The 26,458-nt window shown below is 40.8% G+C and overlaps 4 protein-coding genes across 4 annotated transcripts; 1 reads left to right on the forward strand and 3 right to left on the reverse strand.

Annotated features, from left to right (window-relative positions):
- Positions 1 to 119: 119 nt before the first annotated feature.
- On the forward strand, positions 120 to 17,861 carry LOC112223693 (uncharacterized protein C7orf50 homolog). Its single transcript, XM_024386835.2, has 6 exons — positions 120 to 230; positions 562 to 712; positions 839 to 973; positions 15,431 to 15,660; positions 15,941 to 16,022; positions 16,398 to 17,861. The coding sequence occupies exons 2-6, from the start codon at positions 578 to 580 to the stop codon at positions 16,566 to 16,568; spliced, it is 753 nt and encodes a 250-aa protein (XP_024242603.1). The 5' UTR covers positions 120 to 230; positions 562 to 577; the 3' UTR covers positions 16,569 to 17,861.
- Positions 2,304 to 4,857, reverse strand: LOC112223690 (G-protein coupled estrogen receptor 1). Its single transcript, XM_024386829.2, has 2 exons — positions 4,457 to 4,857; positions 2,304 to 4,039 (listed from the first exon to the last, which is right to left on the reverse strand). The coding sequence occupies exon 2, from the start codon at positions 3,765 to 3,767 to the stop codon at positions 2,754 to 2,756; it is 1,014 nt and encodes a 337-aa protein (XP_024242597.1). The 5' UTR covers positions 3,768 to 4,039; positions 4,457 to 4,857; the 3' UTR covers positions 2,304 to 2,753.
- Positions 7,928 to 14,389, reverse strand: LOC112223689. The gene is made up of 2 exons (XM_024386828.2): positions 14,138 to 14,389; positions 7,928 to 9,440 (listed from the first exon to the last, which is right to left on the reverse strand). Exons 1-2 carry the CDS (start codon positions 14,138 to 14,140, stop codon positions 8,391 to 8,393), a joined length of 1,053 nt encoding a protein of 350 aa, XP_024242596.1. The 5' UTR covers positions 14,141 to 14,389; the 3' UTR covers positions 7,928 to 8,390.
- Positions 17,862 to 19,875: 2,014 nt separating the features above from the next.
- gnptg (N-acetylglucosamine-1-phosphate transferase subunit gamma) lies at positions 19,876 to 26,430 on the reverse strand. The gene is made up of 11 exons (XM_024386818.2): positions 26,272 to 26,430; positions 23,598 to 23,652; positions 23,415 to 23,482; positions 22,416 to 22,470; positions 22,122 to 22,205; positions 21,896 to 21,989; positions 21,596 to 21,710; positions 21,406 to 21,488; positions 20,989 to 21,114; positions 20,741 to 20,822; positions 19,876 to 20,594 (listed from the first exon to the last, which is right to left on the reverse strand). Exons 1-11 carry the CDS (start codon positions 26,336 to 26,338, stop codon positions 20,512 to 20,514), a joined length of 912 nt encoding a protein of 303 aa, XP_024242586.1. The 5' UTR covers positions 26,339 to 26,430; the 3' UTR covers positions 19,876 to 20,511.
- Positions 26,431 to 26,458: the final 28 nt, after the last annotated feature.

Genomic DNA, 26,458 nt, shown 5'->3' on the forward strand with positions numbered 1-26,458 from the left:
TGGACAATATTGTCATCTATCGTCATCTGTTGAAATTGCAAGAACATTCACCTTGAGACTACAAGTCCCAGCACACTTAGGAACATAACTAATCTCAAATCACCAATCACCGAACTGAAATGACTATTTGACCAATCACAACAAGCTAAGCGACAACACTTCCTGATTCACAAAACGCATGTTGGTGTTCATGCTGCTGAGGTCAACGCGAGTACAATTGTTCTGTTACCGTAAGTTTATTCTTATTAGTAAGTTATTAACATCTTTTGAATGTAACCTGCTGTCATTTTTTTCTAACATGAAGCATGTCAAAGATGCTGAAACTAAATGGCAAGCTTATAACGTTAGTGTGGTGTAATTAGCACTGTTGATAGCTAACGTTACAATAGCTAGCTAACTAGTCAGTGCAAGTGTCATAGTTAGTAATAATGAGCTAGTTTTCAAAGTAAAATTGTAGCTAAACGTCATGAGAGTCATGACTTTTACCTTGACAGATATGTCAGTATGCCCATTGTCTAACACTGTACTGTGACGCTAGCTAACTATGCAATTATGTTTCAGGAACAAGTTGGCTATCATGGCAAAGAGTAAATCATGTGAATCAGATCCCAAAAGAAGTGGGTGCAAAAGGATGAAGTTGAATTCAAATGAGAGAGATGTCTGCATTGATGAAAGCAAAGTGAAAAAGAAAAGGAAAAATACTGACATTGAGGCAAGTATGGTAATAGTAATATGGTGATTTTAAAATATAAAAAAGATTGCATAGAGGCATATGTCATTTCTTGTAAGCTGAGGTCATCATGATGAGATATTAAAATAAGGTCTTGCACATTCCAAGGAGGCTCCTATACCAGTCCCCACATTGTCAAAGAACACTTCAGAGGACGTGGTGACAAATTCAAGGAAACACAAACAACAAGCAGATGATGCACAGAAGGAAAAGAAGCGGAAGAAGAAGAACAAAACTACTGGGGTAAACTGCTATATATTCCTGCTTTATTCATTTAATTTACAGAAACATTTTTGTATGGTGACACCAGTAGATGGGGCCACAAACACACACACAAAGCTTTCTACATATTTTTTTCCCATGTAAGTGATCAGAATGATATATATTTGTATAATTTTGAGATTATCTGAACACTCAGTTTCTCATTTTGCTTATGTTGTAGGTTAGACCCTATTTTACATCTGAGATATTTTTGTTGTGCTCGCCATCAGTTGAGACACAGCATGCCCTTCAATACAGGGTGGTGGGTGTCATGTTTTTGCTGATAAATGTTCTAAAATGGGAATACAATTGAAACATTTTACTTTCAAATGGTAGCACAAAGATGGTTGGAGGTCCACACATCAGAGAATGTTTATTTGAATGGGAATATCAGTTTTAAATTACACCTTCAATCTTCTCTAGGAAACCTGTTGGAGTCATAGAAATAAAGATAATATAATATACATTTCCATTTAAGTAGACATTTGACGATGACAGGCACCCATTTTTGTGGTAGTAATTGGATGTTTTAAATGTCAATTTATATTATATTTCAACGATGTACTAGCTCAATTGTAGTGGTCTGAAGGGATATATCCATTCTATTTCTATGATTGAAATGACACCCACCCTTATATTCAAGAGTATGCTGTCTCAACTGATGGTGGACACAACAAACACCTCAGATTATCTAAAATGGGTCTAAACTATAAAATATGTGACAATGAGGAAAATCAGAGTTTAAGCTTTTTTTAGACGTTAAAGTTTAAAATGACAAATAAAAATGTTTAAAGAAAATAGTTTGACAACCCTGTTTGTAAGCTTCCATTCAGCCACGAGCAGTAGTGAGTTCGGGCACTGAACTCAGGCCTGGTAAGCAGTTGGCATTCCAATTCATTCCAAAGGTGTTCGATTGGTTTGAGGTCAGGGCTCAGTGCAGGCCAGTCAAGTTCTTCCACACCGATCTCAACAAACCATTTCCGTATGGACCTTGCTTTGACAATGCAGGGGGGCATTGTCATGCTGAAACAGGAAAGGTCCTTCCAGAAACAGTTGCCACAATGTTGGAAGCACAGAATCGTGCTGCTGCTCGGCCATGGAAACACACTTCATGCAGCTTCCGACGAACATTCCTTGTGCTGACTTTGCTTCCAGAGGCAGTTTGGAACTCGTCGTGAGTGTTGCAACCGAGGACAGATGATTTTTACACGCTACGCACTGGTCCCATTCTGTGAGCGGCTGAGCCGTTGTTGCTCCTAGACGTTCCCACTTCACAATAACAGCACGTACAGTTGACCGGGGCAGCTCTAGCAGGACAAACATTTGACCAACTGACTTGTTGGAAAGGTGGCATCCTATGACTGTGCCACATTGAAAGTCACTGGGCTCTTCAGTAAAGCTATTCTACTGCCAATGTTTGTCTGTGGAGATTGCGTGGCGGTGTGCCTGACTTTATAGACCTGTCAGCAACAGTGTGGCTGAAATAGCCGAATCCACTCATTTGAAGGGGTGTCCACATACATTATATATACACACAACTATCTATGGAAAGATTTAAGTCAAAAGGAGTGAGGTCAGAAAGTGATTGAAATCAGACGCACCACTTAGCTGTCCAGGGCACACGTATGTTGTTGAGTTTTGATTTGAAGGATGGATGGCTGGTTTGTAGAGGCAGCAGGAGCGTTGGAGAGGTTGTGTGGTGGGACTTGTACTTTTAAGTATGGGATGGGGGCAGGAGCTTGCAGTGGGTAGGCTAGAGGGGCTAGCTACTCCAGCAGGAGCTGTCTAACTTGGCCCAGCTGATGTTTTCCTTGATGAAGCTCCTTAGCTTGTCCTGGAAGGTCTCCCCCAGGAAGCTGTAGACCAGGGGGTTGAGACAGCTGTTGGAGAAGGCAGCCAGGTTGACCATGTGGGCCGTCAGAGGGTAGTCATGCCACAGTGTTTCATCCACATCGCCTCTAAGCAGGTGCACGCTGACAAACATGTTCTGCGGTAACCAGCAGGCAAAGAACACCAACACGGCCGCAGAAATCATCCTCAAAGCCTTCCGCTTCTGTGGCCGCCGCTGCAGCCCACTGTGCTCCCTTTGAGCGCTCACCAAAACCAGGGCGATCCTCCAGTAGCAGAGGCCCAGCACGCAGAAGGGAAGCAGGAAGCCCAGCGTAACCTCCAGCCACTGGATCTGGGATACGTTCGCAAAGCAGAAGTGGAGCTCCCCAGCGTGCTGCACCTGGGCCACGGTGAATGGCAGCAGGGTGAGCAGGGCGGAGGTCACCCAGATCAGGCAGCAGGTCAGACGGGCCCGGGGCATGCTTCTGCCCAGACTCATTGAGCCCGCCAGCACCACAAACCGGTCAAAGCTCATCCAGGTCAGGAAGAAGACACTGCTGTACATGTTAACCTGCAGGAACAGGGCCATGAAGGTGCACAGGGCAGCCATGTCATAGTAGTGCTCGCTAAGGTTGAACACCTCGATCAGGGAGTCAGCCACCAGGACCAGGTCGGCAGCCGCCAGGTTGACAAAGTAAAGGTCGGGGGCGGTCATTCGGCCCCTGTGGCTCAGGTTGACGGCCAGGATGAGGACGTTCCCGATGAAGCCCACGGGGAAAAGGAAGATTGTGTAGAGGCAGGAGAGGAAGACGCTGATGGTGTAATGCTGGTAGGGGTCAGGTTCCTCTCCTGCCAGCCCAGAGGAGGTGGCTGAGGAGCCATTCAACTGCTCTGTGACGTTGCTGTAAATCGCAACGGGATAGTCCATGTACGCGCGCTCCTCCATGTCATTGTCTGGTCTGGTGTCTGTCTGTGTCAAAAGTTACAAGCTGTCATTTTGAGCCTGCAGTTGAACTCTAGCCCCAAGTTGTCATTTACGATGGGGTATCAAGGAGTTGTTGCCAGGTAAAAATCCCACATCAATAATAACCACTGCTAAGAGACTCTTTGTTTCTCACCCGAAGGTGTGTTGGCGTTTGGACACAAATAGTCAAAAAGTGCTTTTTAGAAACGCACTCTCTTGGTTCAGGTTGAAGGGTTGATGGCTCACTCACGGTGCTAGGAAGGGGATAAATAATGAAATGGGTCAACTCAAATAAATCAAATTTTATTGGTCACATACACATATATTTATCTGATGTTATTGCGGGTGTAGCGAAATGCTTGTGCTCCTAGCTCCAAAAGTGCAGTAGTATCAGTGCCCTTCAGTTGGTTTAAGTAACAACAACAAAAATAATTACTTGTTATTTATCTGAGAAGATTTGTCCTTCGTTCTTGCGGATGTGTGAACAACCATCAATGAACGCATGAAAATTATGCAGTAGTAAACATTTTGGAACAAAGGTAACTGGAACCGCACTACCTGTACAGTGGCTGATGAGGACATTTCTATGGCAATATCTTTACCATATAAGAGAGAGCCAGTCTGAAGCACTTGCCCTTTAGAGGGCGAGGTAAGAGGAAAAGCAAACTTACATTGTTGACTTCCTGTGTTGTTTTCATTACCAGAATGCTCACGTCGAGATCTTTCTCACTCAGTGTAGAGGTTTAACAACAATCACCAATCAATTCTCATTAGCTTCCAACGACTGAGGCTGTGTAGACTTTCTTTACTTGCTCATCCCCCAAGTAATTCGACGTCACCTGCTCCTCAGCGTAAGATAGATGTATGCAAACAGTCCTCTCTCTCTCTCTCTCTGCTGTTGTCCTCAGCTATAGCTGGTCTTCTCTACTGTTTTCTGTTACTTGAGACTGATTCTTCATGATTTTTCACACAGTTTTACTGTTTTTGCTCTATGGAAGGAATTTTTATTCAAGTATAATCATCCATGCACGAAGGGTGGATCATTATGTAGAATGTTCAAATATATAAATAAGGGAGTCACTGGGTATGGGTAACTTATGGGGAAACTCTGGAAACTGCCTCATATTTACACAAAACAAGATGGATGGCAGAACTGGTATGCTGTGGTGGAGAGTAGGGTATGTTGAGCCATTTTTTTTTACATTCAACGTCAAGGGAAACAGTTGTCTAACAAAGATATCTACATATATTTCAGGATGTTGTGTATCCCTGGAAATAATAAGATTTAATGTAATCATAACAGTTTTGAAAACAGCTTGTCCAATAAGGGGTCTCTGTATGGGGTAAGTTGGGCATAGGGACAGGGTAAGTTGAGCCACCTTGGGGTAAGTGGATGGTGGTTGTCTGTGGTGGTAGGTTAAAGTTTAATTAATGGAATGGGGGTGTGGTATATTTTAGATCTATATCTGAATGTAGGCATACATTTACGTTCAATATCACTTACCCTTCCATTTCTTCACCAGTTGTCTGGCACATGGATGTTATTTCGATGTGCCAATTCATGGCCAAGTTCTCTGCATTTGATACGAATAAACCCATAAAACTGGTCAGTGAGATCAGATAAGACCCTGCTACTCTATCATATCCTCTTTCACGCAGGTGTATGTTCATTTTCTTTTGTCAATGTTCCTCTTCAGTGTCATTCAGTTAGAAGTTGTATCCCTTTGCTGCTACTCGAATGTACTTTTTCCCCTTCTCACTTCCTGTCGCTGCTCTCTCAAGAACCACAAGGGGGGCTAGACTTTTGCTTGTTTTACATTTGTATACGTAGTGCATGATGACGTCTGCTCTGTAACAATAAAAATGCACAATATTTGTTGTTCATATCCATGACACATTGCAATAATAGTGTGCATAAAACGGACAAAATTGTATCATTAGTACGGTGACCAACTTACCCTAAGGCAAACATTTTTACTATATTAGTCCACACAGCTACAAGGATGCACTTTCATGCTAGACTTAACTTCCATTTTTTTTAAAATTTAACTAGGCAAGTCAGTTAAGAATTTCTTATTTACAATGACGGCCTAGAAACAGTGGGTTAACTGCCTTGTTCGGGGGCAGAACCAAATATTTTTACCTTGTCAGTTCGAGGATTTGATCTAGCAACCTTTCAATTACTGGCCCAATGCTCTAACCACTACTCTACCTTGTAGCTTATAGAGATCCCAACTGATGTTATAAAACAATACAAGCATCATGAAACTCATAACACCAATTAATTTGACTTTGTGAAAATCATTTTGGACTAAACTTGCTTACCTCTCCATGTGGTTTCTTCCTTCAGACTCCATTTTGTTTATGGCTTCCTAGAAACAAGGCATGGCTCAATTAACTCTTTGGCTCAACTTAACCCACTCTCCCCTATATAAACTTATGCCATCACCTACTCAACACAACTTAAGGACATGTTTTCACTGTTGGAAATGTTCTTGTGAGCTCTGTATTTAAATGTATCGGAGTTTGTCAATCCATTTTCAGGTGAGTCTCTGCCATCTATGAATAGGAAGCCCCTGGCTGCTAAGATTTGACATTTTCTTCATCACGCTACTGATTACTACCTAAGGATGCATGAACTATATCCAGTCCAAAAGAAACTTACATCAATGTTTTGGCAAGCTTCTCTTTAGTACATTCCTTAATTAAATACACTGCATTTGGAAAGTATTCAGACCCCTTGAGTTTTTCCACATTTTGTTATGTTACAGCCTTATTCTAAAATTGATTAAATTGTTTTATCCCCTCATCAATCTACACACATTGCTCCATAATGACAAAGCAAAAACAGATTTGTATAATTTTTTGCACATTTTATAAAAATGGAGAAATCACATTTACAAAAGGTTTTCATCAAGGACCGCTCTGTACTTTGCTCTGTTCATCTTTCCCTTGATCCTGACTAGTCTCCCAGTCCCTGCTGAAGAACATCCCCAAAGCATGATGCTGCCATCACCATACTTCACCATAGGGATAGTGCCAGGTTTCCTCCAGATGTGACGCTTGGCATTCAGACCAAAGAGTTCAATCTTGGTTTCATCAGACCAGAGAATCTAGTTTCTAATGGCCTGAGTCCTTTTTTGGTGCCTTTTGAGAAACTCCAAGCAGGCTGTCATGTACCTTTTACTGAGGAGTGGGTTCCGTCTGGCCACTCTACCATAAGGGCCTGATTTGTGGAGTTCTGCAGAGATGGTTGTCCTTCTGGAAGGTTCTCCCATATCCACAGAGGAACTCTGGAGCTCTGTCAGAGTGATCATCGGGTTCTTGGTCACTTCCCTGACCAAAGCCCTTCTCCCCCGATTGCTCAGTTTGGCCGGGTGGCCAGCTCTAGGAAGAGTCGTGGTTTAAGAATGATGGAGGCCACTGTGTTCTTGGGGACCTTCAATGTTGCAGAAATGTTTTGGTACCCTTCCCCAGAACTGTGCCTCGACACAATCCTGTCTCGGAGCTCTATGGACAATTCCTTTGACCTCATGGCTTGGTTTTCGCTTTGACATGCACTGTCAACTGTGGGACCTTCTATAGACAGGTGTGTGCCTTTGCAAATCATGTCCAATTAATTTAATCTAATCAATTTAATTTACCACAGGTGGACTCCAAGTTGTAGAAACATCTCAAGGATGATCAATGGAAACAGGATGATGCACCTGAGCTCATTTTCGAGGCTTATACCAAAGGCTCAGAATACTTATGTAAATCAGCTATTTCAGTTTTTTTTATTTGTAATACATTTGCAAAAATGTCTAAAACCGTTTTTTGCTTTGTCATTATGGGGTTTTGTGTGTAGATTGATGACACAATATATAATTGAATCAATTTTAGAATAAGTCTGTAACGTAACAAAATGTGGTAAAAGGGAAGGTCTGAATACTTTCCAAATGCACTGTATTTCCTATGTAAGGTGTTTTCCCACTATTCAGTCATCATATTGTGACATTGAGTTTGAATGGGTTTTTGTGTAAAACATGTTTATGCAAACACCGCCACTGTCTGTTTCTTGGAAGTGTTGTGTGTCAAATAGCAAGCCTAAGTGTAGAAACAGTAGCACAAGTCAGTTGAATTAGTAGAAATAGTCTTTCCAATGATTGTTCATGGTTTATTTGTCATTGCACAACTTCGTTTTACTCTTCTTCGTTTGCAATTTCACGATCATCATATTGCAAAAGTCACCAATGAATTGTACAGACATCGTTCGATTTGCCGAAAAAAAGGTTTTCATAAACAAAAGTCAGTCGGTTGGTGAAGTAACAGTACGCTGATCATACATGAAATAAGATTATAATCATTACATTGAAAAAGTTACAAAAAGTACATGGGAAAACAAAACTGTCTGAGTAACACTATTTACACCTCTTCAAATTCAAGCTAAAATTAAATGTAAACGATCAGCAACTAAACTTTCAGAATGTATCCTTGCTTTTAAGTTATCTGCTGTCAGCTTCTAATAAATCATATATATATGAATCATCGTTTATAAGGATAGATTTGGCGGTCTTAAAAAGGCATAATATCCCTGAATCCAGAATGTCTGAGATGGTTATTGACCTAAGGGTTATAGTCCTGAGTGTCAGCGATCTCAATATGGGGGGCCATGATGTGTCTGTGGGTCTGTCGGCCCCCCAGGCCCCGGCAGCAGTCGCGGAGTTGCCTGGTCACCTCCAGAAGGCTTTCCCTGCACGGCCTATGCAGCAGGAGCACTAACACTAGACACACACAACTCCCAGAGAACATCACAAACTCGGACACGTGCATGAACGCCCTCTCGTGATAGCTGAGATCACCAGCCTGCTGCATCCCTGCCCCCCTTACCAGCACAATGCCATGGAATAGCTGACATACAAATATCACCACAGCCACTGCCAGGAACACCGGACCTTCCTCTGATCCGGAGAGGAACCGGCTGCTGGATTTCCATTGGCGGACGCAGCCGCCTGTCAGGAGCCCCAGAATGAGGAGGTAGGGAATTAGGCACCCCAGACAAAGCTTCGCCATGGCATAAGACCTTCCTGCCTCAGTTGGGTCTATAATACATATGCCCTCCAAATGCAGTTCCTTGGAGGGGCCTCTGAGTCTGGCCAGCACCAAGGAGCACAGGATAGAAACCAGAAGCACCAGAGCCACACAGACCCCAGCCCTCTTCAGCAGGGTGTGAGTTGGGGTGTCGAAGGTCAGGGCGTATCCCATGAACACCAGGAGCAACAGCCCGCAGAGGGATGCCATGTTGACGGTGAAGGCGAGCGCAGCACAGCCGATGTGTGTGGTCACCAGGTAGCTGGGCCGGTGTGCTACGGAAGAGAGGGAGAGGAGCAAGAGAAGGAGCTGGGAGCTGGAAAAGGCCCAGAGCAGGGAGTCCAGCCAGGCCAGGTACCTCTGGGCTCTGTAGGACCGAATTAAGGCGTAGAGTAGAATGCACGCCGAGGCCAAGCCCAGCACGGCACAGAGCGCATAGACGTAGTTGGCCCTGGATGTCAGGTCGTTGGCTGCGATTTTGGCAATGAAGTCTGAGGTGTTGAAGGGGCTGGATGTTGAGGTGGTGTTGAAGGGTTGCATGTCGGTGCTCATCTCAGTCTGGGGCAGAAAGTCTGTTTGATTTGCCTTGTGTCCAATGAGGGGGAAAAAAGAACACATGGCAATTTAGAACAATAAGTGAGTACGCAATCCAATTTTCATTGATGAGATTACACAACACTGTTCCAGTTATAACATCACCATCTAATGTTCAGTCACTGAGCAAGTTGCTTTGTTTCTGCAGTTACACACCAAAGACTACATTATAAACAATGCCAATAAAGTCACACCAAATTAAGAGTTGATGAAACGTATAGATATGAAGAAATATCAAAACTGGTGTCAGAAGCCATGTGTGCTTTCACAGAGTGTTACTGAATGTGTTTGGACTGGTATCCAGAGGAGTTATAAACTCAGCAAAAAAATAAATGTCCTCACTGTCAACTGTGTTTATTTTCAGCAAACTTAACGTGTAAATATTTGTATGAACATAAGATTCAGCAACTGAGAGACAAACTGAACAAGTTCCACAGACATGTGACTAACAGAAATTGAATAATGTGTGTCTGAACAAAGGGGGGGTCAAAATCAAAAGTAACAGTCAGTGTCTGGTGTGGCCACCAGCTGCATTAAATCAAATCAAATGTTATTTGTCACATACACATGGTTAGCAGATGTTAATGCGAGTGTAGCGAAATGCTTGTGCTTCTAGTTCCGACAATGCAGTAATAACCAACAAGTAATCTAGCTAACAATTCCAAAACTACTACCTTATAGACACAAGTGTAAGGGGATAAAGAATATGTACATAAAGATATATGAGTGAATGATATGATGAATGAGTGATGGTACAGAGCGGCATAGGCAAGATACAGTAGATGGTATTGAGTACAGTATATACATATGAGATGAGTATGTAAACAGAGTGGCATAGTTAAAGTGGCTAGTGATACATGTATTACATAATGATGCAGTAGATGATATAGAGTACAGTATATACGTATACATATGAGATGAATAATGTAGGGTATGTAAACATAATAGGTAGCATTGTTTAAAGTGGCATTAAGTACCGCAGTGCATCTACTCCTCATGGACTGCACCAGATTTGCCAGTTTTTGCTGTGAGATGTTACCCCACTCTTCCACCAAGGCACCTGCAAGTTTCCGGGGGGGATGGCCGTAGCCCTCACCTTCCGATCCAACAGGTCCCAGACGTGCTCAATAGGATTGAGATCCAGGCTCTTCGCTGGCCATGACAGAACACTGACATTCCTGTTTTGCAGGAAATCACGCACAGAGTGAGCAGTATGGCTGGTGGCATTGTCATGCTGGAGGGTCATGTCAGGATGAGCCTGCAGGAAGGGTACCACATGAGGGAGGAGGATGTCTTCCTTGTAACACACAGCATTGAGATTGCCTGCAATGACAACAAGCTCAGTCCGATGATGCTGTGACACACCGCCCCAGACCATGACGGACCCTCCACCTCCAAATCCATCTCGCTTCAGAGTACAGGCCTCAGTGTAACGCTCATTCCTTTGACGATAAACGTGAATCCGACCATCATGAGACAAAACCGTGACTCGCCAGTGAAGAGCACTTTTTGCCAGTCTTGTCTGGTCCAGGGACGGTGGGTTTGTGCCCATAGGCGACGTTGTTGCCAGTGATGTCTGGCGAGGACCTGCCTTACAACAGGCCTACAAGCCCTCAGTCCAGCCTCTCAGCCTATTGCGGACAGTCTGAGCACTGATGGAGGGATTGTGCGTTCCATCATGTACCTGTCCCACAGGTGTGATGTTCGGATGTACCGATCCTGTGTGGGTGTTGTTACACGTGGTCTGCCAATGCAAGGACAATCAGCTGTCCACCCTGTCTCCCTGCAGCGCTGTCTTAAGCGTCTCACAGAACGGACGTTGCAATTTATTGCCCTGGCCAAATCTGCAGTCCTCATGCCTCCTTGCAGCATGCCTAAGGCACGTTCACGCAGATGAGCAGGGACCCTGGGCATCTTTCTTTTGGTGTTTTTCAGAGTCAGTAGAAAGGCGTCTTTTAGTGTCCTAAGTTTTCATAACTGTGACCTTCATTGCCTACTGTCTGTAAGCTGTTAGTGTCTTAACGACCGTTCCACGGGTGTATTTTCATTAATTGTTTCTGGTTCATTGAAAAAGCATGGGAAACAGTGTTTAAACCCTTTACAATGAAGATCTGTGAAGTTATTAGGATTTTTTTAAACAAATTATCTTTGAAAGACAGGGTCCTGAAAGTTTTTTTTTTTTTTTTGCTGAGTTTATTACAGTCGGTTCAATGCTTTAACCAGCTACAGTGCCTTCAGAAAGTATTCATACCCCTGGACTTATTCAACATTTTGTTGTTACAGCCTGAATTCAACATTTTATGAAATACATATTTTGTTTCACACCCATCTACATGTTAATGACATAATGACAGTGAAAACATGGTTTTAGAATTTGTTCTTAATTTTTTGAAATTGAAATACAGAAATCTCATTTACAGAAGTATTTACACCCCTGAGTCAATACATGTTAGAATCAGCAGTGATTACAGCAGTGAGTATTTCTGGGTAAGTCTCTAAGAGCTTTGCACACCTGGATTGTACAATATTTGCACATTCTTTTAAATGATTCAAGCTCTGTCAAGTTGGTTGTTGATCATTGCTAGACAGCCGTTTTCAAGTCTTGCCATAGATTTTCAAGCCGATTTGAAGTGCCTTGTTATAGACTAATTTCACTCAATTCTATATAATTTTAGATTACTTAAGATTTGAGCAGCTTTTAAAAAATATTCCTCACAAATGATTGGAATGATCGAACAGCCTACTTTGACACTGACAAACTGAGAATCTGAGCTCAAGAAAAGCAACCTTGTCTTGAATACATCAATAGCCTAGACCTAGGTGTGTAAAAACGATTTCCAGTTTCATCTCACTCACCGTCGATGGCTGAAGCCTCTCTCTCGTTTTACTTTGTAAAACAATGCCGTTGAAATATTGCAAAAGGCCTGTTTTGTTTGAATGCTGCTCACTGACCGATTTGCCGCACGTTCCCAACTGTAGGCATGCCTTTTGATTGGGCTACGCACAATCCACAGCTAGGCAATAGATTATTATTATTATTATTTTAAAGCTATTGATCCTCTGTGGCTAAATGATAGACTTACTCCTGGTGTAGTCTTCTGAAATATTTCATTCATTTCTGAACAAACCGCAGTAATTCTATATAACTTTGGCTAATGTATTTCAATTTATATGGGGTGTTATGTCTCCTCTAGCATCGTTGCCACGGCTATAATTCTATAAGGAAATTAATTATGAAATGCAACGCTGGAGAGAGCAGACTTGCAGCCTCATGTCTTATCAGAGAGTGGGAGAGAGATCATATAAAGTTAATGTCGTTCTATTTCTGAGAGATACAGAGGAGCTTCTCTCTCACCACAGCAATGGCCACGTGTCGGTCTATAGGCTGCGATGTTGCATAAACCGAGGCCGGTCCAAGTTCATTCTGAAAATATCAGGCACGTTTTCACATTTACGTGATTTAGGTAGTAGGAGAATTACAGAGGAGGCAACTTGAATTACCTCTGATTGCTTTAATTATAACTTTGACATTGCAAACTGTGAAAATGAATTTTTCATGGGAAGAAAGGTACCGGATCCTTGCAAATGGGTTCCCGGAACAAAACAGTCCAAAACTGAGTGGTGCAGGATCAGCTCAAATTTAAATGCAGGTTGTGTAGAATTTTCCCCAAACATAATGCTTTGTATTCAGGACATGAAGTTAATTTCTTTGCTAGATTTTTGGCAGTTATTGTAAACAGGATTATTGTAAACAGGATGCATGTTTTGTAATATTTGTATTCTGTACAGGCTTCCTTCTTTTCACCCAGTCATTTAGGTTAGTACTGTGGAGTAATTACAATGTTGTTGATCCACCATCAGCTTTCTCCTATCGCAGTCATTAAACTCTGTAACTGTTTTAAAGTCACCATTGGCCTCTTGGTGAAATCCCTAAGCGGTTTCCTTCCTCTCCGGAAACTGAGTTAGGAAGGACGCTTATATCTTTGTAGTGACTTGTTGTATTGATATACCAATAGGTGCCCTTCTTTGCAAGGCATCAGAAAACCTCCCTGGTCTTTGCTGTTAAATCTGTGTTTGGAATTCACTGCTCGACTGAGGGACCTTACATATAATTGTATTTGTGGGGTACAAAGATGAGGTAGTCATTCAAAAATCATGTTAAACACAATTTTTGCACATGGAGTCCATGTAACTTACGTGACTTGTTGTGCAAATTTTTACTCCTGAACTTATTTAGTCTTGACATAACAAAGGGGTTGAATATTTATTAACTCAAGACATTTCGGCTTTTTATTTGTAATTAATTTATAAAAAGGACTAAAAACATAATTCCACTTTTACATTTATGGGGTATTGTGTGTAGGCCAGTAACACAAAATCTCAATTTAATCCATTTTACTGCACCTGCAATTTTGTCCCCGAAAGAGCATCACACTAAGATGTTACCATTTCATTCAGTTTTGCAGAAATGGCTAATTTTACCAACACATAAAAACGACACACTGCCAGCTCTGTGTTGGCACTCTCGGCAGTGTAGAGAATCTCCCAGTCCCTTATTTCTCATAGACAGTATCTAAGAAGACATTGGTTTGTGGACTATCACCACATAGACCCTCCCAACTTGAAGTACTCAAAGCAGGGTATGGGGAGAACTCACTGCACACAAAGCAACAAATGTTTCCGCTTACCATTTTCACTTTCGGCTGGCGTCTTCTGTTTATTTTCAGTAACTCAGTCTGCCAAGACGATCTAAAGTCTCATTCTCTGAGATTGATGCATGTTGCGTGGATATAGGCGAGCAGAGCAAGTCATTAGGTTTCAGTGGAGAGGTTGTTGTATTTTTATTGGCTACACCCAGCCAGCATATTCTGAGTATGACGTGGTGGCCACGTGATCTAAAATCTTTTCTTTTTTTTCTTTTTTTCCCCCCACACTTGTTTCTTGTGGGTTTCTATAGTCATAAAAAAACATGTCCCTTGTTTGAGTTTGTCTGAGAAGGTGTCTGTGTTTTTCATATGAAAATACACTCTTTTTTTTGGAAGTAATAGGGTTTACTTTTCCAAGAAACTAAATCCAAAATGCTACATCTTTTCAATTCATCAATCTTCTCTTGTACAAAGATGCATGTACCCTTTGCCTCTCGACACAAGTTCCTCTTTTTCCTGAAGTGTTTCAGTGAAACGCAATGGCTTTGTTTTGTTTTTAAATGAAGTCTGTGGAGAAGGTCAATTGACTTTTTTCACAGTGGAAAATGCTCTGAGCATCAATGGAACTATTTTCACTGGACTTATTTCAAACTGTGTACGTCAGATTCACCCCTGTAAATACACAGAAATGGAAAATGCCTGAAGGGTGTCTGTGGTCTCGCTGTAGCTTTAATCGACACCCTGCTCTCTTACCTTCTCTTCTGCTCTCTCCCTATTTGCTCATTTTAGTTCTAACAGCTTGAAATGTTCTTACTCCTTAGTCTTTTAAAGTGGCTCAATATACTTTCACATAGACTATGATCTTCATTTCAGTAATGAGACAGCTGAAGTTGCACGGACTCTTTAATTGAAATGTCATGTGTAACGATTGGCATGTGATGGAAGGCTGTTTATTTTCACTTTGCTAGAGACAGGATGCGAGAAGGAGCTCTTCCGATTTAACCTGAGGTGCGGTTGACCATATTGAACTTCAGAATGTGTCTCTCGCTGGCCTCACTTTGCTGTAGATACAGGAAATGGCCCTTGAACAGCCAAGGGACAGGAAGTAGCCTCAGCCCAGCTGGAGGCGAGGTTGAGAGGCAAGACACCACTCACTTGTGTTTTACCTCCATCCCTTAACAGAATGAGATATGAAATTAATCTGATATGTAGTTAAGTCCAATAAAAGTATATATAAAAAATCAATCTTATTCAGTACATTGGGGAGATAATAAATATCCCATTATGAAATACTTTTTATGAATAAAAAAATAAATCTCTGGTTTTGTTGAGCAGAGTCCCAAGCCCATCATAGTCCCAGCTGCAGCAGAAGATGAGGAGGAAGATAATGTGATGGAGGGAGAGGAGGACTTGAGTCCAGAGGAGAGACGAGTCCTCGAGAGGAAAATGAAGAAGATTCTGAAAAAGGAGCAAAAGGATCAACTTAAAGCTGAAGGGAAGACAGAAGACAAAAATGAGGCCTCGAAACCCATTGCTCCCCAACAGGCGCTAGACTACCTTACCTGGTAAGTGAGGAGAGTGCACCATATGAATCACACCCACACACTGCGACTTCAAGTAAAACGGATATCTTCTGTTTATTGCACTCTTCACTGCTGATGTTGCTGTATGTTGGACATAAATGTCCCCAAACACATTCCAAATTGAGTACTACTGTGCAATCAAATTTGCTACAGTACTGGATGATCACAGTAAAATGTAGCTTATTTGTAACCTTAAATACAGCATGGTCTTTCTTGAAGGTGAGCTCTGGCCCATCTATTTTGTCTTTCTCCATCTTTGCAGTTGGGCTGAGAACCGTAAGGAGTGGAAGTTCCAGAAGACCAGGCAGACGTGGTTACTACAGCACATGTTTGACTCAGAGAAGGTAAACTGTCCTAAGACCTGAGTGGAAACCCTTTTCATCCATCTAATCAGATATTGATTGTGCTTTTTACAAACACTTTTCTTGCATGTAATCAAATCTAAACCCCCAAAGAGCAATCTTAGGGCTCCCCCTGTTGGGAGAGGTTGCTTATCTGTGTTGAGTGTCTCCTTTCAACTGGCAATTAACTGACATGGCTTTCTGTGCAAATATCCCTCCCTCCCTGTTATGACACCCTTACCTGTATCTCACCTGAAAAATAACATATAGCCTTTATAATATACTAATTAGGTAGTTATTTATTTTAAAATCCTAAGAAGTCAATGAGGCTGTAACTTTTCTTACATAAGGACAAAATCACATTCTCTGTCTCCACAGATCCCAGATGAGAACTTCTCTGTGCTTCTGTCTTACCTGGACGGGCTGCGTGGGGGGGCCAGGGACACCACCGTGCAGAAGGCTGAGACATTGGTGCGGGAGGGGGAACAGGACACAGATGCCCAGCAGAGGATACAAAGAGCCAGGGAAATCATCCAGCTGCTTTCCTGACCAACCACTACCATTATTCTAGATGATCAATCAAATACCACCACAGCACCACCACCACACTCAAAGGGAATATTCAGTTCACTAGATTTTTATCTGCTGGTTCCTCAATTAATGCAGTGTGGTATATTCACTGTGTATACAAAATTAAATGGCAACCAGCCATGGTTGCTGGAATGTTGATACCAATGAATTCCATATTATGTTCACACTTCTGTTAAGTATTGTGATGCTGTATGTTTTGTTATGACATGATGTAATGTGAATATATCCATGGTTTCATGTAATCAAACTTGTCATTTGCCAGTAGATGAGCCATTTAAAGTTGCAATATGTAACTTTTTGTGCAACGCTACCAAATTCACATATAAATGTGAGTTATAGATCTGTCATTCGTCTAAGAAGCAGTAGATATGTTCTATGTGCGCTATGCTTCTTGTGCTAAAGTTTTGGTTTTTACTTTTGGTTTTGTACACCAGCTTCAAACAGCTGAAAATACAATATTTGTGGTTATTTCACAGCGGTTTAGATTGTACAATGATTCTCTACACTATACTTGCTTGTTTGGTCACATAAACTGAAATTAGGCAAACTATTTGAATTTTAGTAACCAGGAACTTATGCCTACTGACTCTAACCATTCACAGTACTTCAGTCTAAAGCTGATTGTTAATCTTGCTGGGGATGATGAGCCCGTTTGTGCTGCATCTGTATCCTCCATGTTTGTTTGACCTGTCAGTGATGGAGCTGATGTTGCCTTTTTAACAGTTTGTCTGGCTATATACAGAATATATGTTGGAATCCCCCCCAAAAAAATGCATATGAAGTTTTTAAAAATTATGTTACAAGAGTAACACATTTTATTCAGTCTTGCACACTAGACTGCTATCAAGCCACTGTTTACCTGTTGCAGTACAACCAATACAACTTTTGGGACTACTTCAAGACTACTTCTTGAGTATGCAGTTTGCCCCTGCCTGTGTTTTGGCCAATGGCTAATCAATTCAGTTGTGACTGCGATCAATGCCGAGCAGAGACCAGGGCCCGGTCCAGCATCAATTATAACAGTATAATAAGAAGCATAACAGTTCCACCTTTCCTTTTAGAAGGTGGGTAGCATAAACGTTACCATAGATTTGCATCCATTTTGCATACCCCACCCTACCATTAGACATCCATGTCTTCATCATTGGAAAATATAAATGGTTGAGTTTGATATCACTTAAAAGCTTACAAACAGGGTTGTCAAAACTATTTCATAAGTTGTTTAATGATATAAAAGCATATGAACTCAAATGTGTTTCATTGTCTCATATGCTGTAGCTTAGATCCTTCTGTGTATGAAGTTGACGTGGGAAGGCAAAAATGATCTAACGATGAACTTAGTTATTTAGAAAACTGCCTCAGGCCAGCTATCATTTTCAAATGCAACTTTACTAACGAGTGCTCTGAGGCAGGCATTAGATTACAATGTTTGACCATCACTCCATGCCATCAGGTGAGTATGAATTAATTATCAGCAATTGTCTATATGGTGTAGATGGTTATAGCTGATCCTTCCCTCCACCAAATAATGGCAGAGATAGGAATTAAGATGAATCGTTCAATTGTTCAATCATTCTCAATGGTAATGTGATTATAAACTGGGTGGTTTGAGCCCTGAAAGCTGATTGGCTGATTAGAAACTGGTTACCAACATATCAGACCGTATACCACGGTATGACAAAACATTTATTTTTACTGCTCTATTTAGGTTGCTAACCAGTTTATAGTAGCAGTAAAGCACCTCGTGGGTTTGTGATATATGGCCAATATACCACGGCTAAGGGCTGTGTCCAAGCATTCTGCGTTGCGCCGTGCATAAGAACAGCCGATAGCCGTGGTATATTGACCACATACCACCCCCTCGGGCCTTATTGCTTAAGTATACTCTATATCTGTAGAGAAATTGGTGGGTGTACTGCGTATGCCTGTGAATGGCCACCACTACACATCACTTGGTTATTGACGCTGGCAGTGACACTACATATATAGGCAGGCACAACACTGCTGTCCTTCCTTGCAATGTATGGCTCTTTCCGCTTTCATTCTTTCTTCCCACCCTGCCTCCTTACACCCAGTTTTAAGCATTTCATCCATCGTTCCCTCCCTCCACAGCTTTAAGCGTCAACCTCCTTCCTTCTATCCCTCCCTCAAGCCCTTGGCAGTCCCCATAATTGGAAACATTCCCTTTAATTGATTTTTTTTTACCATTCCTCTTCCTTGCCGAAAGGGTTGTCCTGTGTCTGAACTAGTTTCATTTGGCTTGTTGTATAATAACATATTTCCATCTTCATTCTCCACTCCATAGAGACGCTGGATGCATAATTACAGTCCCTTACAATCCCTCACATGTTCAGTAAAGAAACACATCAGCCCATGGCCCAGTCCCCAAAAGAATTTTAAGGCTAAATTAATCGTCAGAACCTTCGTAGGAGCATCGTTAAAACTCAAATCAAAATTCGAATACAATTTTATTGGTCGCATACACGTGTTTAGCAGATGTTATTGAGGGTGTAGCGAAATGCTTGTGTTCCTAGCTCCAACAGTGCAGTAATATCTAAAAAAATACACAAATCTAAAAGTAAATCATGAAATTAATTAATACAGAAATATTAGGATGCGCAATGTCGGAGTCCAGAGTGCGTATATAGATGGTACCAGTCAAAAGTTGGCACACCAACTCATGAAAGAGTTTCTTTATTTTTACTATTTTCTACAATGTAGAATAATAGTGAAACAACAGGCAGCGCACAATTGGCCCAGCTTCATCCACTTTAGGGGAGGGTTTGGTTGGGGAAGGCAGTCATTGTAAATAACACATGGAATCATGTAGTAACCAACATTTTTAAACAAATCAAAATATATTTAATATTTTAGATTCTTCAAAGTAGCCACCCTTTGCCTTGTTGACAGCTTTGTACATTCTTGGCATTCTAGCAACCAGCTTCACCTGGAATGCTTTTCCAACAGTCTTGAAGGAGTTCCCACATATGCTGAGCACTTGTTGGCTGCTTTTCCTTCACTCTGCGGTCCAACTCATCCCAAACCATCTAAATTGGGTTGAGGTCAGGTGATTGTGGAGTCCAGGTCATCTGATGCAGCACTCCATCACTGTCCTTCTTGGTCAAATAGCCCTTACACAGCCTGGAGGTGTTGGGTCATTGTCCTGTTGAAAAACAAATGATTGTCCCACTAAGCGCAAACCAGATGGGATGGTGTATCGCCAGTTAAACAATAATAAAATATGTAAACAGCCTACAAGAAGAAGCCTGTTTAAGCACCTTTTTAATGTCATAGGACAAAATAATTGGCATTTGGGGTCCCGAGTGGCACAGCAGTCTAAGGCACTGCATCTCAGTGCTAGAGGCATCACTACAGACCCTGGTTCGGTCCTGGGCTGTATCACAACTGGCTGTGATCGGGAGTCCCATAGGGCTGCGCACAATTGGCCCAGCGTCATCCGGGTTAGGGGAGGGTTTGGCCGGGGAAGGCAGTCATTGTAAATAACAATTTGTTCTGACTTGCCTAGTTAAATAAAGGGTAAAGAAATTTTAAAAATTGCTCAAGGCTGCAACTTTTCATTTTCTTAAATGTATTTTCTGGATGAAACAATTTACATCTTCAGTGTACTTCCTTTGATAGCAGAGGTATGATTTCTGTCCAGACAGACAATGGAGTTGAAAAAGAAATATTCTAAGAATGTAGCTATGCCATTGGGGAGTACAGGTACGCCTCACAGTCAAGAAAACATGGTTGTTTATCTAAAATTGTATTTAGAATAAACTTTTTTTTGTTTTTTTACTTGAATTCTCTAATGTGGAACTGCCATGTTTATTGTGTGACATCTGCCTTCTCTGCTGTTCAGTTAGTGGTCTGCAATATTTTGTGTAAATGTCTGGAATCCTCAGAGTAGGTCTGCGATGAGGCCGTTGTCCCCTCTCAGGTGCCGATTTTGCACAGTCACACTCACTGGAATCTTCGCCTTAGCTGTCCGTAGAGGGAGGGAAGGGTGCAAACATGTTAACATTATGGACCAATGCAATCATAACATGTTACTTACGAAGGGATTAATTTCCTACATCTATTCATGGAGAAGTATGGACTTGTACATGAATAATAATGCTCCGACTCACCTGCCTTTGACTCATGGGGAATGTTGTGTTGAGTGAGGAGAGCTTGCAATCTCTCAATCTCTTCCCTCTGTTTACGGACATCCTGTATAAAACAAGCATCCGTAGAAATGTAAACTAATACAACTTCTCAATGACATTTCATGTATATGGATAGCTAAACTAGAGCATTAGCTGAAAGCTCTAAATGGCAGGGCTTCCATTACTACTCATGGTCACGAATGGTTTTGGATTCTCTCCAGTGAACCTACCTCATTGCATTTCTGCAAGGAATCATGTGTCTTTGAGGTAGTTGTGATATCCGGCTTCTCCTTTACCTTTTGGCTCTTTAGGAAACCAGCATCCTCAAAAATATCCCTCAGTAGATTATTGTAGCCCTGTAATATACACATACACGTTAGAGGACTTCTTAAGTGCTTTCAAGACAAGAAGTGAAACTCCAGAGTGGATATCGCCCAAATAGACCTGATTCCTATTTTCTCCACTAATTGGCTTTCAAGCACCGCCGACCGCTCCGTCTGGATTGAATTCCGCCTCATTGAAACTGATTAGGCCATCCCGCCTGCCGCTTTGTCTGCGAACACCTTTAAACTCCTGTGTAGTCCTACACTCATATAAGTGCTATGAAAGGGCAAGGTCAATGCCTATGTTAGTAAGTAAAGTCGTACCTGCTCAGTAATGAGGTTCTCATAGCGGGCCTGTTCGATTTCATCCCATTCCATCTGCAGCTTGTCACTCAGAGTTGGGTACACTTGATGAGAGGACACATGTGTGACTTAGAACGTAAACAAGCACCATCTTAAAACGTTAAGATTAAAAAATATATATATATTTTAAAAGAGCTTTTGCTCGTCTTACCTAAGAGAGAATGTGGGTGGCATACAAGTGGGGTCTCAAAGCTTAGAGAATACACACAGGTAGTGGGCTCTGACACTTGAGCCAACTTGCTACTTCCACCACAGGTCAGAATGACCTAGTGCAACGAGAGAAGAAAAAAATGTTTTCGCAAAGAACAGTAACCGCAACATTCAACTCTGCAATGTCTTTAAAGGCCTTTCACAACGCTCGCTGACCAGGTTTGCACGTTTTACTCAAACGCTCGCCAATCCTGCTTTGTCAATTGACCTCTGGGAGGAATGAGCACAAGCAATTTATTACCTTTGTTTGCCTATTTTTATTCCCACAGGCATCTCCCTCTCTCATCCACATGGCCAAAAAGGTGTTGTTCACAATCTCCCACTCCTGCCAGATTCTGTTGGAAAGACAAAGGGTGTAAACTGATGAATGGAAATAATGTATTCACAGGATAACATGCTTCAAATGAATCTTATTCACTTGATAGGATGAGTGCAGTTTGAAATTGTGTTGTGGAGGATCCACTCACCCCAGTATGCCACTGTAAGCATTCCACCTGAATGACTGCTCATGCTGGGTGATGTTGTGGAATGGACAGAATTCATATTTATACCTAAACAAAATAACACAATGATTTATTTTCAAATATACCCATTTTCTACACATGTCATCTTGCAGCCTTGACTAGCGGTGAATCAAACAATTGGAAAACTGGTACAGAAATCAAAGATGAGTCCTAAACAGTTTGATCGAAACTTTGCCATAATGTTCACTGCAGCAATTAGGTGTTGATTTTGTAGGCGCTCAGTTTCCCAGTACTTACGTGGACTCTATGTAACTGAAGCACTTTCCTGCTAGTCGGCGGAGATGTGCTGGTCCTATAAAGAAAGGATTAGAAATGTTATGAAAAGAGTACAAGTAAAAAAACAGGGCTGTATGTATACTGTATACCGTGCTAGGTATGGTCATATTGAATGCATGCTAGGAATGGTCAGTTTAGACAGACAAGTAACTACCAAAATATAAGGAAACACTTGAGTAAATGAGGGATATGAAGTATATTGAAAGAAGATGCTTCCACACAGATGTGGTTCCTGAGTTAATTAAACAATTAACATCCCATCATGCTTAGGGTCATGTATAAAAATGCACAGTTGCCCATTATTTTGGCTACCATGGCTAGAAGATAAGATATCAGTGACTTTGAAAGAGGGGTCTCAAAGGAGCATAGGGGGTTTAAAGTGTGTGGGTCTCAGTCATCAGATCTCAACCCAATTGAACACTTATGGAAGATTCTGGAATGGCGATAGACAGTGTTTTCCACCACCATCAACAAAACACCAAATTATGGAATTTCTTGTGGAATAATGGTGCACATCCCCTCCAATAGAGTTCCCGACACTTGTAGAATCTATGCCAAGGTGCATTGAAACTGTTTTGGTGGCCCAACGCCCTATTAAGACACTATGTTGGCGATTCTTTTATTTTGTCAGTTACCTGTATATTCTTGATTAAACATATGATCTGCCAGTGTTGACAGAATTAGATCATTACTTTGCAAGCACTGTCTCCTTTGCTTTCACAAATGTAAACCAGTTGGTGACGTATTGTGATTTAATTTGACCTCTGTATTAGGCGATTCTTTTTCCACTTGTTTCAATCTTTTGATTACTGAGTAACAAGGAAAAGGGACCAGACTACTGCGGTACCTTCCCACTGCTGGTGAAAGTATCAATCTGTACTGCAATACCTGTATAATATCTTATTGCAGTCTGCAGACCATAAAGTACTTAACCCAGTAAGTAATACGTATTCTTATTACCCGACACTGGTTCTGGAGTCACCTTGGGCTGGAGTCTACTTCCTTGGGCCAAAAAGGGATTGTTGAGCCTAGAGAAATAGGAGAGAACCACATTACACTGACTGAATTAGTATGTTTTATACCTTCATACATTTAACTTTTGAAACATATCTAAATGCAATTATAGAATAACATATGACTTACCCAAATGTATTTGGTTCCTCAACAATCTTCATTTTACCAGCAAATGAATAGGGGCCTAAAATAGGAATTTTAACAAGAATAAACCATCTGCATCCACACTAAAATTAGAAACATTAGAAGAAGACTGAAGAGAATGTAGAAGCTATTGTGCAATCCTTTAAAGCACAATTTTTGGGATGGTCCTCCCTCTAACATTCCAAGCAAGAATTGAAATAATAAAAAATGAGTTGCTCCTACAATCAATTACAAACTGAGCATGTTGCCTCAATCTACCGCAAGGTTTTTTAAAGATCAATGAACTGATCACTAAATGTATATGGAATTCAAAGCAACCTAGCATTGCCCTTGAGAAACTAATGATGTCAAAATATAAAGGAGGCATGGCACTTCCAAATATTAAAAGATATTACATGTAACAAGATAAACCGTATACTGGCTCTACCCACCAAAAGAACCCCCTGTTGGTTAGCAATTGAAGAAATATCCCACCCCATGCCACTTAGATTGATAGATATTTGGGTAGTATTCCCTATGCAAAAAAGGCCATCCAAAAAGATCTTCTTCTTGGAATGTTCTTAAAATTGTTGGAAATAAATACGCAGTTTCCATATGTACCTCTCTCCAAGCAACCATCTGGAGTAATCCACACATATTAATCACAGATCAGTATTGTGGAGAGGTTAGCTACAGATGGGAGTTTGGATAGTGGCAGATTTGTATAAAGATGGTAAAACTATGGATCTGAATGAACGGAAGGAAAAGGCCGGCTCTATCAACCATTTTAGAATCATTCAGATTGTTCAAGCAGTCAAGTCGGAATAAATAACCATTTAAATATAAACATGAGTTTAAAGTATTGGAAAGTTTCATAAAGGATGTCCATTCCATAAACCACCTGGCATCAAGTGTATAAATTCTTAAACGAAAAACAAGGGCACTACACACTTCCCTTAAGAGAGAAATGGGGTAAAAATGTGAATATTCATATACAATAATTGAATGGGAAAGGGTATGGAAAAACTGTTTTAAACCGTGCAGAATCTAAAACACAAATGGTTCAGTATAATATAATTAATAGAACCTACTGGACTCAAACATACACATGGCAAAAATGACAACCGACAGCAAATGTTGAAGATGTATATCAGATGATGCTGGGCTTGTGCATATATTGGTCAAGTGTCCTAAACTGGAAGCATATTGGAAAATAATATTCTCTATTTCTAGGAGCAATAAAAAAATTAAAAAACAGACTACACACAAATGCAGCTCTTATCTTGCTGGGAAAATACCTTAAATGCTTCCATACTTAGGACACTAACTCTCATAGTTAAAAGGGTCATTTTAAGGCATTGGAAAAAAGACGAGCCACCCTCATTTGCAGAATGGCTCCAGCTGTCAATGAATTGCAAACTGTAACATTTTTGAAAACTATTGCAAATGGACATGGAAAGTCATATGAATACAAACAAATATGGGCTAAGTTTGAAGCTACTGTCTTGAAGTGATTGAAAAAAAGGGAAATGTATGTCATTTATAATTAATACTAGTGTGTATTGATACCAATTGCTAATATGTAATTGGACACAAATCATGCTCATAATGTGAAATTGCTCAAATGCTAATTGTTTGCCTAATTTCAGTTTGTGTACAATTGTATTATTATCTAAACAGCTGTGAAATACATTTTCAATAACCAAAAATATTGTGTTTTCAGCAGTTTGAAGCTGGTGTACAAAACCAAAAGTAAAAGAAGCAAAAACTAAACTTCAGCACAGGAAGTACAGAAATGGCGCATATAGAACATACCTACCACTTCATATCTATTCTCAATGAGATTGACAGATCTATAACTCACATTGCTATGTTCATTTCGTCAGGTCACCCAAAAAGTAGACATATTGCAGCTTTAATTAAAAAAGTTAAACATTTGAGCGACAATTTGTCAGCGGGGTTAATCATGAATATACATGTACAATAAAATCTAGAGCCACATAATGTGAAAATATATACAGTACCAGTCAAAAGTTTGGACACACCTATTCATTCCTGGGTTTTTCTTTATTTGTACCATTTTCTACATTGTAGAATAATAGTGAAGACATCAAAACTATCAAATAACACATATGGAACCATGTAGTAAACTAAAAAAGTGTTAAACAAATAAAAATCTATTTGAGATTCTTCAAAGTAGGCACCCTTTGCCTTGATGACAGCTTTGTAGTCTTGGCATTTTCTCAACCAGTTTCATGAGGAATGTTTTTCCCCAACAGTCTTGAAGGAGTTCCCACATATGCTGAGAACTTGTTGGCTTCTTTTCCTTCACTCTGCGGTCCAACTCATCCCAAACCATCTCAATTGGGTTGAGGTCTGGTGATTGTGGAGGCCAGGTCATCAGATGCAACACTTCATCACTCATGATTACATGTGTTATTTCATAGTTGATGTCTAACCTATTATTCTACAATGTAGAAAATAGTAAAAATAAAGAAAAACCCTTAAATGAATAAGTGTGTGCAAACTTTTGACTGGTACTGTGTATATTTAACTGCTCTATATTTTGGTTACAATGTTTGAGTTCGCAATACACTCCTCTAAAACCTAACCCGGAATAAACGTTGAAACGACAGATGCTGTTTTGTTTGAGTACATGAATTAAGTGAAAAATACTTACTCAGCAGGGTAAGACAGAGCAGATATATCCATAGTAAATGTTGTATTTTAGTCGATGTATAATACATGATTAGTGGACTTTCATTTACTTCTTTACTAGCTATATAATCCGTGGGTATTTTTTGTTTGTTTTACAAGTAGTGGCCACGTGACCATTAGGGAAACATGGGAAGAAGTCAGCTGACCAT

The sequence above is a fragment of the Oncorhynchus tshawytscha genome, linkage group LG24 (genome assembly GCF_018296145.1).
Source record: "Oncorhynchus tshawytscha isolate Ot180627B linkage group LG24, Otsh_v2.0, whole genome shotgun sequence".
Classification (NCBI taxonomy): domain Eukaryota; kingdom Metazoa; phylum Chordata; class Actinopteri; order Salmoniformes; family Salmonidae; genus Oncorhynchus; species Oncorhynchus tshawytscha.